This window comes from Ranitomeya variabilis, chromosome 4, assembly GCF_051348905.1.
Source record: "Ranitomeya variabilis isolate aRanVar5 chromosome 4, aRanVar5.hap1, whole genome shotgun sequence".
Lineage (NCBI taxonomy): Eukaryota > Metazoa > Chordata > Amphibia > Anura > Dendrobatidae > Ranitomeya > Ranitomeya variabilis.
This window is the reverse complement of record NC_135235.1, coordinates 102104928-102119404: the sequence shown is the minus strand read 5'-3', so window position 1 is coordinate 102119404 and position 14477 is coordinate 102104928. Positions and strand designations below refer to the sequence as shown.

Genomic DNA, 14477 nt, shown 5'->3' with positions numbered 1-14477 from the left:
CTATAATATCATTTGCTATGAGATTAATGTACTACTATATAACACTATATGCAACTTTTGATGTATCTTATTGTATTTTATATGCATTTTTTGTAATATATGTATATATGGGATGAATTTGTATGTTATGCATTTATGTGTTATTATGAGTATATTTATGTAGTTAAATCTGATTTATATATTCTCTACCCTCTGAATGAATTATGGTCTTGCATGTATTTTTTATTTTTATTATTTATTTTTGCGGTAATGTATTTGTCCATCCTTATATTATATTAGTAATCACTGTATGTAATGGTGTTATTTATATGGATATATATTATTTTTGTCTATTTATATGATTGTATTAATCTAATTTGATATTATGTATTTGCACATATCACTTTATTAATATGCACTTTACGTAATTCACACTTAGGTACTTTAATTTTGGTTGTCCATGCTTTACAATTGTGTTGGTTATGAACACTTATTTTTCTGGGATGCATAGTCGCAATGTGTGCATGCATACTCCGGCTTCAATAGTTGTTGTCATGTTGCCTAGCAACTATTTGTGCACGTGCGCTTCGGCTGCAACATCATCACTTACACCCACGGCCTCAGCATTGGAAGTGCGCATGCGCTAATCTGTGGCAGTCCCTGATTTCCGGCTCTGCGCATCAGTGAGGTGAAGCGCCTGTCGCTCGTTTCACAAGCGCTGAAGACCGGAAGTCACATGTTTCACCTGGGAGCCGCTGGATGGACGCATGCGCCGATACTATTCCAATTAAGCTGACGCCGCACACATATGGGTTTCACCATATATAAGGATGGATTAAGCTGCAATAGACACATATGCCCCATATCTGAGGAAGCCATTTAGGCGAAACGGCGCTGTCAAGGGGTGTTGGGGGCAGTGCCATTGGGAAACAGCTGACCATGTAAGTAAACATTTGTCAATCTCTTTATGCCAGCTTTTCATTATGCAAGGTTGTCACATGGCTGTTTATACATATACAGCACTGCACTGAGGATGTACCAGCCCTTCATTATACCCTATATGGAAGGTTGTTAGATGGCTGTTTATATACATATAGTATTGCATTGAGGGTGTTTTCACCCCACTTTAATAGGCACTATGCACTTTTTTTCTATATAATGGCCTAGTAATATTTGCATTTTACACAATTCTTGTGTCCAATATTTATTTTGAGATTGTGATATTATCAATTGAGTTTGGCAGCTACCTGATTTAGGGTGTTTTACTGTCCCCATCATATGTACTGTGAATTTTTCTGTTTTTTTGTGTATTTTATTATATATTTATTAAAGATGATTTTAAATTTAAATTCTACTTAGTCCACACCTTTTTTCTGGATTATAGTCTGGGGATTGAGGGTTTTGTAGCATGATTTTGAGGTGTGTTAAACATTTTGGGACTTTTGATAAAATTACCAACACATCATGTAGATTATACAACACAAGGAAGCGAATAATCTCCTGGTGATCCGGATTAATACGCATAGTTACTTGTGTCCAGTATTGTGGTTTATTACTAGCCAATGGCGTGGAGTCAATACCCTTCAGAGGTATAGAAACTTCCAGAGGCTCTAAATCAAACCCACAGCGTTTGGCAAAGGACCAATCCATAAGACTCAAAGCGGCGCCAGAGTCGACATAGGCGTCCGCGGTAATAGACGATAAAGAGCAAATCAGGGTCACAGATAGAATAAACTTAGACTGTAAAGTGCCAATTGAAACAGACTTATCAACCTTCTTAGTACGTTTAGAGCATGCTGATATAACATGAGTTGAATCACCACAATAGAAGCATAACCCATTTTTTCGCCTAAAATTCTGTCGTTCGCTTCTGGACAGAATTCTATCACATTGCATAATCTCTGGCGCCTTCTCAGTAGACTCCGCCAAATGGTGCACAGGTTTGCGCTCCCGCAAACGCCGATCAATCTGAATAGCCATTGTCATGGACTCATTCAGACCTGTAGGCACAGGGAACCCCACCATAACATCCTTAATGGCATCAGAGAGACCCTCTCTGAAATTCGCCGCCAGGGCGCACTCATTCCACTGAGTAAGCACAGACCACTTACGAAATTTTTGGCAGTATATTTCAGCCTCATCTTGCCCTTGAGACAGGGCCATTAAGGCTTTTTCAGCCTGAATCTCTAAATGAGGTTCCTCATAAAGCAACCCCAAAGCCAGGAAAAACGCATCCACATTGAGCAACGCAGGATCCCCTGGTGTCAAAGCAAATGCCCAGTCCTGAGGGTCGCCCCGGAGCAAGGAAATTACAATCCTGACCTGCTGTGCAGGATCTCCAGCGGAGCGAGATCTCAGAGACAAAAATAATTTACAATTATGTTTGAAATTCTGGAAGCGAGATCTATCCCCGGAGAAAAATTCAGGTAAAGGAATTCTAGGTTCAGATATAGGAGCATGAATAACAAAATCCTGTAAACTTTGAACCTTCACAGCGAGATTATCCAACCCTGTAGCTAAACTCTGAGGATCCATATTAATCAGGTGAAATCAGAACCATTCAAGGATTAGAAGGAGAGAGAGACGAAGGCTGCAGTAAGCAGAGATGCTAGTGAATCAACTAATGAGCAAACTCAGGAAAAAAAAAAAAAAAAAATTCTCTGCAGACTTCATTTCTCTCCTTTCTTCTGCCAATTATTTTAACCCTTGGCCGGCCAAACTGTCATGGTTCTCAATGGCAAGAGAACGTAGTAAAGCATACAAAGGACTAGCTCTTGGAAGATGGGAACTCGAGCTGACCGTGAGCTAAACCTACCGCACAACTAACAGTGGCCGGGTAGCGTGCCTACGTTTTATCCCTAGACGCCCAGCGCCAGCCGGAGGACTGACTGACCCTAGCAGAGGAAAATACAGACCTGGCTTACCTCTAGAGAAATTTTCCCCAAAAGGCAGACAGTAGCCCCCACATATATTGTCGGTGATTTCAGAGGAAATTGACATATGAAGTATGAAAATAGGTTTAGCAAATTGAGGTCCGCTTACTAGATAGTAGGAAGACAGAAAAGGGAACTTCACAGTCAGCTGAAAACCCTTTCAAAACACCATCCTGAAATTACTTTAAGACTCTAATATCAACTCATGACACCAGAGTGGCAATTTCAGCTCACAAGAGCTTCCAGCCTCAGAAATATTCTAACACAGAGAACTGGAACAAAAATGCAAAACAAACTTAGGACTAAAAGTCCAACTTAGCTGATAGTAGTCTAGGAGCAGGAACATGCAACAGAAAGGCTTCTGGTAACATTGTTGGCCGGCATAGAAATGACTGAGGAGCAAGGCTAAATAGACAACTCCCACATCCTGATGGAAACAGGTGAACAGAGGAGATGAAGCACATAAGTGCAGTACCACCAGAAACCACCGGGGGAGCCCAGAAACCAAACTCACAACAGAGGACCATGTATAAAACAGCACAACAGACCCATTCTACAGGCAAACCTGCACCTCCTTCTCATATTTAAAAAAATGATGGTTACCCATCCATTTTTTAATTTGTATTTTTCTAAAATAAACTTTAGATGATATATAACAGATAACATCCCTGGTGGTCTAGGGTAGTAAGCTGTATAATAGTAACTTCATTTGCTTTGTAGGAAAATGAAGATGTTTATAGCTACCCTAGACTATGGGTCTAAGGTAATAAATATGTCAATGGTGAAGGTGTCAAGGGATTAAAAGGATTGTACAGGCATATCTTAATTATACCAGATGTATATTTTCAGTAAGCCAGAAGACATAGACTATTGTTCATATGAGTCTGAATGTTGACTATTGAATTGATGTGCTTTTCTTTGGTGGATCAAGAGACATAGGTCATTGTTCATATGAACCTAAATGTTGACTCCTGAATTGATTATTGTGTTGCCATCCTTGGAGGACAGGGATGCAGGGTCATTGAACAATTGATGTTTGCTAATATGTTTATTACCCATTGTATAAATTCATGTAGCTTGTTAATCTTCAAACAGTGAAGGGCAAACTATGTAGATTGATTGATTAAATAGTCAAACAATGAGAGTTAATCTGACCCCACTTTCCCCCTGTGGATGATGACCTAAAGGACAGTTGTGAACTATAAAAGGGTTCTGCCTCTGTTTCCAGAGGGAATTTACAGGATGCCAGATTAATGGACCATGGCGACTGCAGCATCAAAGGACAGGGATGGGAGCAATTACTATGAGTGATTATTGTGCCACTATAGTAATCACTGATACATTTGAATACTATGACTTTATATTAGACATACAGTGGGTATGGAAAGTATTCAGATCCCTTTAAATTTTTCACTCTTTGTTTCATTGCAATCATTTGGTAAATTCAAAAAAGTTAATTTTTTTCTCATTAATGTACACTCTGCACCCCATCTTGACTGGAAAAAACAGAAAAAGTTATTTTTGCAAATTTATAAAAGAAAACTGAAATATCACATGGTCATAAGTATTCAGACCCTTTGCTCAGTATTGAGTAGAATCACCTTTTTGAGCTACAGCCACGAGTCTTCTTGGGAATGATGCAACAAGTTTTTCTCACCTGGATTTGGGGATCCTCTGCCATTCTTCCTTGCAGATCCTCTCCAGTTCCGTCAGGTTGGATGGTGAACATTGGTGGACAGCCATTTTCAGGTGTCTCCAGAGATGCTCAAAGGGGTTTAGCTCGAGGCTCTGGATGGGCCAGTAAAGAATGGTCACAGAGTTGTTCTGAAGCCACTCCTTTGTTTTTTTAGCTGTGTGCCTAGGGTCATTGTCTTGTTGCAAGGTGATCCTTCGGCCAAGTCTGAGGTCCAGAGCACTCTGGAAGAGGTTTTCATCCAGGATTTCTCTGTACTTGGCCGAATTAATGTTTCCTTCAATGACAACCAGTCATCCTGTCCCTGCAGCTGAAGAAAAACCCACAGCATGATGCTGCCACCACCATGTTCCACTGTTGGGATTGTATTGGGCAGGTGATGAGCAGCCTGACTGGTGGAGGGCTGCAGTGATAGCTGACTTTGTGGAACTTTTCTCCCATCTCCCTACTGCATCTCTGGAGCTCAGCCACAGTGATCTTGGGGTTATTTTTTACCTCTCTCACCAAGGCTCTTCTCCCACAATTTCTCAGTTTGGCTGGACAACCAGGTCTAGGAAGACTTCTGGTGGTCCCAAACTACTTCCATTTAAGGATTATGGAGGTCACTGTGCCCTTAGGAACCTTGAGTACTGCAGAACTTCTGTTGTAACCTTGGCCAGATCTGTGCCTTGCCACAATTCTGTCTCTGAGCTCCTTGGCCAGTTCCTTTAACCTCATGATCCTCATTTGGTCTGACATGCACTGTGAGCTGTGAGGTCTTATATAGACAGGTGTTTGCCTTTCCTAATCAAGTTCTATCAGTTTAATTAAACACAGCTGGACTCGAATAAAGGAGTAGAACCATCTCAAGGAGGATCACAAGGAAATGGACAGCATCTTACAAATATGAGTTTCTGAGCAAAGGGTCTGAATACTTATGACCATGTGATAGTTGTTTTTACATTTCTGTTTTTTTCTCAGTCAAGATGGGGTGCAGAGTGTACATTAATGTGAAAAAAATGAACTTTTTTGAATTTACCAAATGGCTGCAATGAAACAAAGAGTGAAAAATTTAAAGGGGTCTAAATTACTTTCTGTTCCCACTGCAGTTAAACTGGGCCAATATGGCAGCTTTGGGGACTTCAGCAGGACCCCAGCTACCATGAAAACCCATCTGGGGCCTTTATGTACCACTGTCAATGATTAACAGTAGCATTTAATTTGTTGAACAAGGAGGATCACAAGGAAATGGACAGCATGTGACTTAAATATGAGTGTCTGAGCAAAGGGTCCTAATACTTATGACCATGTGATATTTCAGTTTTTCTTTTTTATTAAATTTGCAAAAATTTCTACATTTCTGTTATCTTTCAGTCAAGATGGGATGCAGAGTGTACATTAATGTAAAAAAAACCAAAATACTTTTTTGAATTTACCAAATGGCTGCAATGAAGCAGAGTGAAAAATTTAAAGGGGTATGAATACTTTCCGTACCCACAATATCTTGATTACCATATTTGCGCTGACATAGCCACACGAGCCTCACTGACGTCTTTGATATACTGAATGCACTGTTACTTTACTTATTCTATGGGTTTTGTCATTAAGGTGCAATTCACTATGCTGTACCTGTGGTGTTGGACTTGACTCTTTCTTGTTGCAACTGTTTCCTTGCTTAACCCCTTAACGTCCAATGAAGGACACAGTGCTTCATTGGATGCCTCCCCCGTGTGGTGCGGGCTCCGGCGATGAGCCCGCACCTTTCCCGGCACATGACAGCTGATCTGATCAGCTGACATGTGCCCCTAACAGCCGTGGGTGGAATTGCGATTCACCCGTGGCTGTTAACATGCTAAATGTCGCTATCAAACACTGACAGTGGCATTCAACATGGCCACGCAGGAAGCGCGTCTTTACTTCCTCCCATTGGTGCCCGTGTCACATGACCGCGGGTCGCCGATGGGTTGGCATGACAACCCGGGGTCAGCAGGACACCCCTGTGGTTGTCATTGCTGGATCTCTATGAGCACCGCCTGGTGGTCGGCGCTCATAGCAAGTGAGCATATTTGCTACATAGAGCAGGACTGCAGCCCTGCTTTATGTAGCAGAGCCGATCGGACAAGTGCAGCTTCAACTCTCCCATGGAGACTATTAAAGCAAGTAAAAAGTAAAATAAAATGTTTTTAAAAATATAAAAAAAAATAAAAGATAATAAAAATTCAAATCACCCCCCTTTCACACCCCATTCAAAATAAAACAATAAAAAAAAATCAAATATACACATATTTGGTATCGATGCATTCAGAATCGCCCGATCTATCAATATATAAAAATAATTAATCAAATTGGTAAGCAGCGTAGCGAGAAAAAAAATCGAAACGCCAGAATTATGTTTTTTTGGTCCCTGCAACATTGCAATAAAATGCAGTAACGGGTGATCAAAAGAACGTATCTGCACCAAAATGATACCAATTAAAACGTCAGATCGGCAGGCAAAAAATAAGCGACATGGTAAAACTAATCATGGCTTTCAAAAGTACAACTCGTCCTGCAAAAACAAGCTCTCATATGGCCATTTTGACCAAAAAATAAAAAAGTTATGGCTCTGGGAAGAAGGGGAGCAAAAAATGAAAAAAAAAAAAAACCCTGGTTGTTAACGGGTTAAAAACTCTGTCATTGATATGAGCAAAAGTGCCCTACAGAGTAAACACAGAGGACCATGACATCAGAAAGAACCGATACAAAGAATTAGTCCTCCAGACAAATTTTATATAAAAAGTAAATAATTTTATTGAGACACATGGTTACATTTTTTTTTAAGAAGAAAGGAGATGCAAACAAACAGAAAGAAAGAAAAACAAGCCAACACTGAGCGAGTGAATAAATTATGTCCGAAATTATGTATAAAAAATATACAGCAGCTTGTAATAATAAACCCTAAATGAATGTATAAAAGTAAATGTGAATGCCAATATACTAGCACTTCACCTAACTCCAACTGTGATTGTTTTAATCCTGTGATTTAAATAAAGTTGTGGCCATTTTTAATAACCAAAATAATGTGTTTTGTGTATTTATTCCAGTGTGTAGGTTTACTATGGTTGTGTTAAGATGGAATGGGGGTCCGTCCCACAACCAAACTTCATGTGCAGTGACGGATCGCACATCTCTGTCCTCTGATGGACGACTCTAGGTTTGGTGAATGCCAGGAGAATGTTACCTGCCTGACAGCATTGTGGCAGCTGTAAAGTTTGGTGAAGGAGGATAATGCGGTGGGGTTGGGTTGGTTTTCAGGGGTCGGCCTTGACATCTTAGTTTCAGTGAAATGAAGTCTTAATTCTTCAGCATAGAAGACATTATGGACAAATGTATACTTCCAACATCATGGGAGCAGTTTGGAGAAGGCCCTTTTCTGTCCTAGCATGACTAAGCTCAAGAGCACAAAACAAGGTCCAGAAAGGCAAAGTTGGGGGAGTTTGGTATGGAAACACCTGACTGGCCTCACAGAGCTCTGACCTCAACCCCATCCAACACCTTTGAGATGATCTAGAATGGAGATTCCTGCCAGGACCACCCATCCAGCATCATCCAGCACCACAAATGCTCTCTTGAACGGAAGGGCAAAAACTCCCACAGACACCGACAAAATCTTGTACAAAGGATTCAACTCCAAATTATTGCCTATGGATTTAGAATAGGATGTCATAAAATTCTGTATCCCTAGCCTTATGTCTGTACGGTTTATATGTATAATAACAATATAAGAGGAACATTGGATTATAAGACAATTCATGGGTCTGTGTGTCGGGGGGTTCCTATAATTTGTAACAATTTGCTGTATCCGATTATTTACATACATTTATAAATCCTCCAAAAACCTTATTAAATATAACAATATTGAATTTCATTGGCTGCAGGGCACATTTTAGAATGTTGTGACATCACAGGACCGTCACCATGGTCACCTCTGCCTGGATATTATGACATCATGAAGGTTATATAAGCAGCCGCTCGCCCGGGACTCCTTTGAGGGTTATAGAAGGAGCTGATAGTGAGTACGCGCGCCTTTCACTCCTGTTCTGTCCTTACTATTTCCCATTTCCTATCTATATATGTTTCTGATTTTTTATGACACGTTTCCTCTACTTCCCATTTCTCATATCCTGTACATTTTTAATGAGAAAACCTTATATTTTTTAATTAGTTATGGCCATATTTACTATTGATAAAATTGGAATGTAGGAGTAGGCTATTTATAAGAAAACCTCTCTGTTTGTCCAATTTAGGTTTTTACTATTGTATGTACTGGAGAAATGGCGAGCAAACAGCGGAGAGCAATTCATGTAAGTCGGATATAAGAAAAGTCATGTCATTCAGAATATTGATCGTAATGCTGTCTCTATAGGTGTATGTAAAAATGAATTTCTGTTGTCCAATGTCCATTCTTTATGCACCAATCAGGTCAGTACGATCACGATGATACCAGACTTGCATTTTTTTTAATTTAATTGGGATATCCAGGACTTTGTAAAAAAAAAGAAGTGGCTAAACACTAATAGGCTGGTAGTTGCTACCTTCCTGTCGGTTGTGCCCGGCGCCGTTCTTCACTGGCACACAGCAGTCACTGCTGCCTCTGCGGACAGATTGGTGGTTTGTTTTCCACTCTGCTCTGTTGACAGGGTGAGACTGCCGCCATCATACTGATTGACATCTGACTTCATCAGTTGGGCAACTGCCGCTCTGTGCAGGTGCAGAACGGCACCAGGTACACCAGGCAGATAGGTAGCGACTACCAGCCTGTTAGTGTTCAGGCACTTTTTTTTTCATACAAAATCCTGGATATCCCCTTTAAGTGGTGAACACAAACTCAGAAAAAAAAATTGTGAAAAAAAAACTCAATTAGCTTGATTCGCCATTTGCAAAAACTCATCACATTTTTATTTTTTGGAAAAATTTTAAGAAGCACTTTTTTTATTGCTTCTTAATGCATTTTTTTGGGCGAGTTACAACAACCAAAAAGCTGCAATTTTAGCATTTTCATTTTGGTTTACAGTATTAACACAATGGGTCATTTAATTTTATATTTTCGTAGATTGGGCTTTTCTGAACACATTCATACTAAATATGTATTTTTTTTTACTTTTCTTAAAGATAACTGAAGAAAACAGTGATTCAATTTTTTATTACATTTTTTTTTTTTTAATAAAAAAAAGTGTTTGCTTTATACTCTATTTGTTGGTCCCCTTAAAGAGAAGGTGCTGCAAATTTTTTTTTTAATAAAAACTATTAATTAATACAGAATTAAATTAACTGTTTTAATTGCTTTTTTTTTTTTTTTAGTTTTTTTATGTAATGAGCATTATGTGGGGCCATTATGCTGTATTGATCACCATATGGAGCCATTATGCTGTATGTTTCACTATGTGGGGCCACTATACTGTATTGAACATTATGTGGGGCCATTATACTGTATTCTGCACTATGTAGGATCATTATACTGTATGGTATACTATGTGTGTTGCAGATTTTACTGTATGATGTACTAAATGGGGCCATTATACTGTATGGTGCATTATATGGTGTCATTATACTATATTGGGCACTATATGGGGCCTTTATACTGTGTGGTGCACTATGTGGGGCCACTATGCTGTAACGAGCACTATTTAGGGCCATTATACTGTATTGAACACTATGTAGGGCTATTATACTGTATTGAGCACTATGTGGGGCCATTATACTGTATGGAGCACAATGTGGGCCCATAATATTGTATTGAAAATTATGTGGAGCTATTATACAGTATGATGCACTATGTAGGGCCATTATACTGTGCTGAACATTATATAAGGCCATTATACTGTATTGAGCACTATGTGGGGCCATTATACTGTATTGAGCACTATGCAGGGCCATTATACTGTATTGTGCACCATGTGTGGCCATTACACTGTATTGAGGATTATATAGGGCCTTTATGCTGTATTGTTCACTATGAGGGGCTACTATACTGTACTGGACTTTATGTGGTGCCATTATACTCTATGTTGCACTATGTAGGGTCATTATACTGTATGGTATAATATGTGGGGCAGTTTATACTGTATGATGTACTAAGTGTGGCCATTATACTGTATAGTGCACTGCTTGGCGTTTATGCTGTATGGTGCTCTAAATGTGGCCATTATACTGTATGGTGCAGTATATGGGGTCATTATATTGTATGGGACCCTATATGAGGCCATTATATGGTATGGTTCACTATTTGGAACAATTATACAGTATGGTGCATAATGTGGAGCCATTACACTGTATTGAGCACTATGGGGTGCCATTATCCTGTATTGAGCACTATGTGGGACACATTATAATGTATGGTGCGCTATCTGGGGTCATTATACTGTAAGGTGTTTTATCTGGGGACATTATACTGCATGGTGCACAATGTGGGGCCATTATACTGTATGGTGCACTATTTGGCGTCATTATGCTGTGTGGTGCACTATGTGGAGCCATTATACTGGTTTGAGCACTATGTGGGGCATATTACACAGTATGGTGCACTATGTTGGGCACATTATACTGTATATTCTACTGTGTGGGGCACATAATACTGTATGTTGCATTATGTGGGACCATTATACTGTATGTTGTACTATGTGGGACCTGTTATGGTTCTCAATGGCAAGAGAACATAGCCCAGCATACATAGGAACTAGCTCTTGGAAGGATGGAAAGTTAAACTGACCATGAACTAAACCTGCCGCACAACTAACAGTAGCCGGGTAGCGTAGCCTGCGTTTTATCCCTAGACGCCCAGCGCCGGCCGGAGGACTAACTAATCCTGGCAGAGGAAAATATAGTCCTGGCTCACCTCTAGAGAAATTTCCCCGAAAGGCAGACAGAGGCCCCCACATATATTGGCGGTGATTTAAGATGAAAATGACAAACGTAGTATGAAAATAGGTTTAGCAAAATCGAGGTCCGCTTACTAGATAGCAGGAAGACAGAAAGGGTACTTTCATGGTCAGCTGAAAACCCTATCAATACACCATCCTGAAATTACTTTAAGACTCTAGTATTAACTCATAACATCAGAGTGGCAATTTCAGATCACAAGAGCTTTCCAGACACAGAAACGAAACTGCAGCTGTGAACTGGAACAAAATGCAAAAAACAAACAAGGACAAAAGTCCGACTTAGCTGGAAGTTGTCTGGTAGCAGGAACATGCACAGAAAGGCTTCTGATTACAATGTTGACCGGCATGGAAGTGACAGAGGAGCAAGGTTAAATAGCGACTCCCACATCCTGATGGGAACAGGTGAACAGAGGGGATGATGCACACAAGTTCAATTCCACCAGTGGCCACCGGGGGAGCCCAAAATCCAATTTCACAACAGTACCCCCCCCTCAAGGAGGGGGCACCGAACCCTCACCAGAACCACCAGGGCGATCAGGATGAGCCCTATGAAAGGCACGGACCAGATCGGAGGCATGAACATCAGAGGCAGTCACCCAAGAATTATCCTCCTGACCGTATCCCTTCCATTTGACCAGATACTGGAGTTTCCGTCTGGAAACACGGGAGTCCAAGATTTTTTCCACAACGTACTCCAACTCGCCCTCAACCAACACCGGAGCAGGAGGCACAACGGAATGCACAACCGGTACCTCATACCTGCGCAACAATGACCGATGAAAAACATTATGAATCGAAAAGGATGCAGGGAGGTCCAAACGGAAGGACACAGGGTTAAGAATCTCCAATATCTTGTACGGGCCGATGAACCGAGGCTTAAACTTAGGAGAAGAAACCCTCATAGGGACAAAACGAGAAGACAACCACACCAAGTCCCCGACACAAAGCCGAGGACCAACCCGACGCCGGCGGTTGGCAAAAAGCTGAGTCTTCTCCTGGGACAACTTCAAATTGTCCACCACCTGCCCCCAAATCTGATGCAACCTCTCCACCACAGCATCCACTCCAGGACAATCTGAAGATTCCACCTGACCGGAGGAAAATCGAGGATGAAACCCCGAATTACAGAAAAAAGGAGACACCAAGGTGGCAGAGCTGGCCCGATTATTGAGGGCAAACTCCGCTAAAGGCAAAAAAGCAACCCAATCATCCTGATCTGCAGACACAAAACACCTCAAATATGTCTCCAAAGTCTGATTCGTCCGCTCGGTCTGGCCATTAGTCTGAGGATGGAAAGCAGACGAGAAAGACAAATCTATGCCCATCCTAGCACAGAATGCCCGCCAAAATCTAGACACGAATTGGGTTCCTCTGTCAGAAACGATATTCTCCGGAATACCATGCAAACGAACCACATTTTGAAAAAACAGAGGAACCAACTCGGAAGAAGAAGGCAACTTAGGCAGGGGAACCAAATGGACCATCTTAGAGAAACGGTCACACACCACCCAGATGACAGACATCTTCTGAGAAACAGGAAGATCCGAAATAAAATCCATCGAGATGTGCGTCCAAGGCCTCTTCGGGATAGGCAAGAGCAACAACAATCCACTAGCCCGAGAACAACAAGGCTTGGCCCGAGCACAAACGTCACAAGACTGCACAAAGCCTCGTACATCTCGTGACAGGGAAGGCCACCAGAAGGACCTTGCCACCAAATCCCTGGTACCAAAGATTCCAGGATGACCTGCCAACGCAGAAGAATGAACCTCAGAAATGACTTTACTGGTCCAATCATCAGGAACAAACAGTCTACCAGGTGGGCAACGATCAGGTCTATCCGCCTGAAAATCCTGCAAGGCCCGCCGCAGGTCTGGAGAAACGGCAGACAATATCACTCCATCCTTAAGGATACCTGTAGGTTCAGACCAGGGGAGTCAGGCTCAAAACTCCTAGAAAGGGCATCCGCCTTAACATTCTTAGAACCCGGTAGGTATGACACCACAAAATTAAACCAAGAGAAAAACAACGACCAGCGCGCCTGTCTAGGATTCAGGCGTCTGGCGGACTCAAGATAAATCAAATTCTTGTGGTCGGTCAATACCACCACCTGATGTCTAGCCCCCTCAAGCCAATGACGCCACTCCTCAAAAGCCCACTTCATGGCCAAAAGCTCCCGATTCCCAATATCATAATTCCGCTCGGCGGGCGAAAATTTACGAGAAAAAAAAGCACAAGGTTTCATCACGGAGCAGTCGGAACTTCTTTGCGACAAAACCGCCCCAGCTCCGATTTCAGAAGCGTCGACCTCAACCTGAAAAGGAAGAGCAACATCAGGCTGACGCAACACAGGGGCGGAAGAAAAGCGGCGCTTAAGCTCCCGAAAGGCCTCCACAGCAGCAGGGGACCAATCAGCAACATCAGCACCCTTCTTAGTCAAATCAGTCAATGGTTTAACAACATCAGAAAAACCAGCAATAAATCGACGATAAAAGTTAGCAAAGCCCAAAAATTTCTGAAGACTCTTAAGAGAAGAGGGTTGCGTCCAATCACAAATAGCCCGAACCTTGACAGGATCCATCTCGATGGAAGAGGGGGAAAAAATGTATCCCAAGAAGGAAATCTTTTGAACCCCAAAAACGCACTTAGAACCCTTCACACACAAGGAATTAGACCGCAAAACCTGAAAAACCCTCCTGACCTGCTGGACATGAGAGTCCCAGTCATCCGAAAAAATCAGAATATCATCCAGATACACGATCATAAATTTATCCAAATAATCACGGAAAATGTCATGCATAAAGGACTGAAAGACTGAAGGGGCATTTGAAAGGCCAAAAGGTATCACCAAATACTCAAAGTGGCCCTCGGGCGTATTAAATGCGGTTTTCCACTCATCCCCCTGCTTAATTCGCACCAAATTATACGCCCCACGGAGATCTATCTTAGAGAACCACTTGGCCCCCTTTATGC

The 14477-nt window shown here is 41.5% G+C and overlaps 1 protein-coding gene across 1 annotated transcript in view; it reads left to right on the top strand.

Annotated features, from left to right (window-relative positions):
* Positions 1 to 8876: 8876 nt before the first annotated feature.
* The window catches only part of LOC143768455 (uncharacterized), a 66179-nt gene continuing 60578 nt past the window's right edge, over positions 8877 to 14477 (top strand). The window contains exon 1 of the mRNA XM_077257135.1: positions 8877 to 8927. Coding sequence (XP_077113250.1) covers positions 8898 to 8927 — 30 coding nt within the window. The 5' untranslated portion in view covers positions 8877 to 8897. The remainder of the gene's footprint in view (positions 8928 to 14477) is intronic.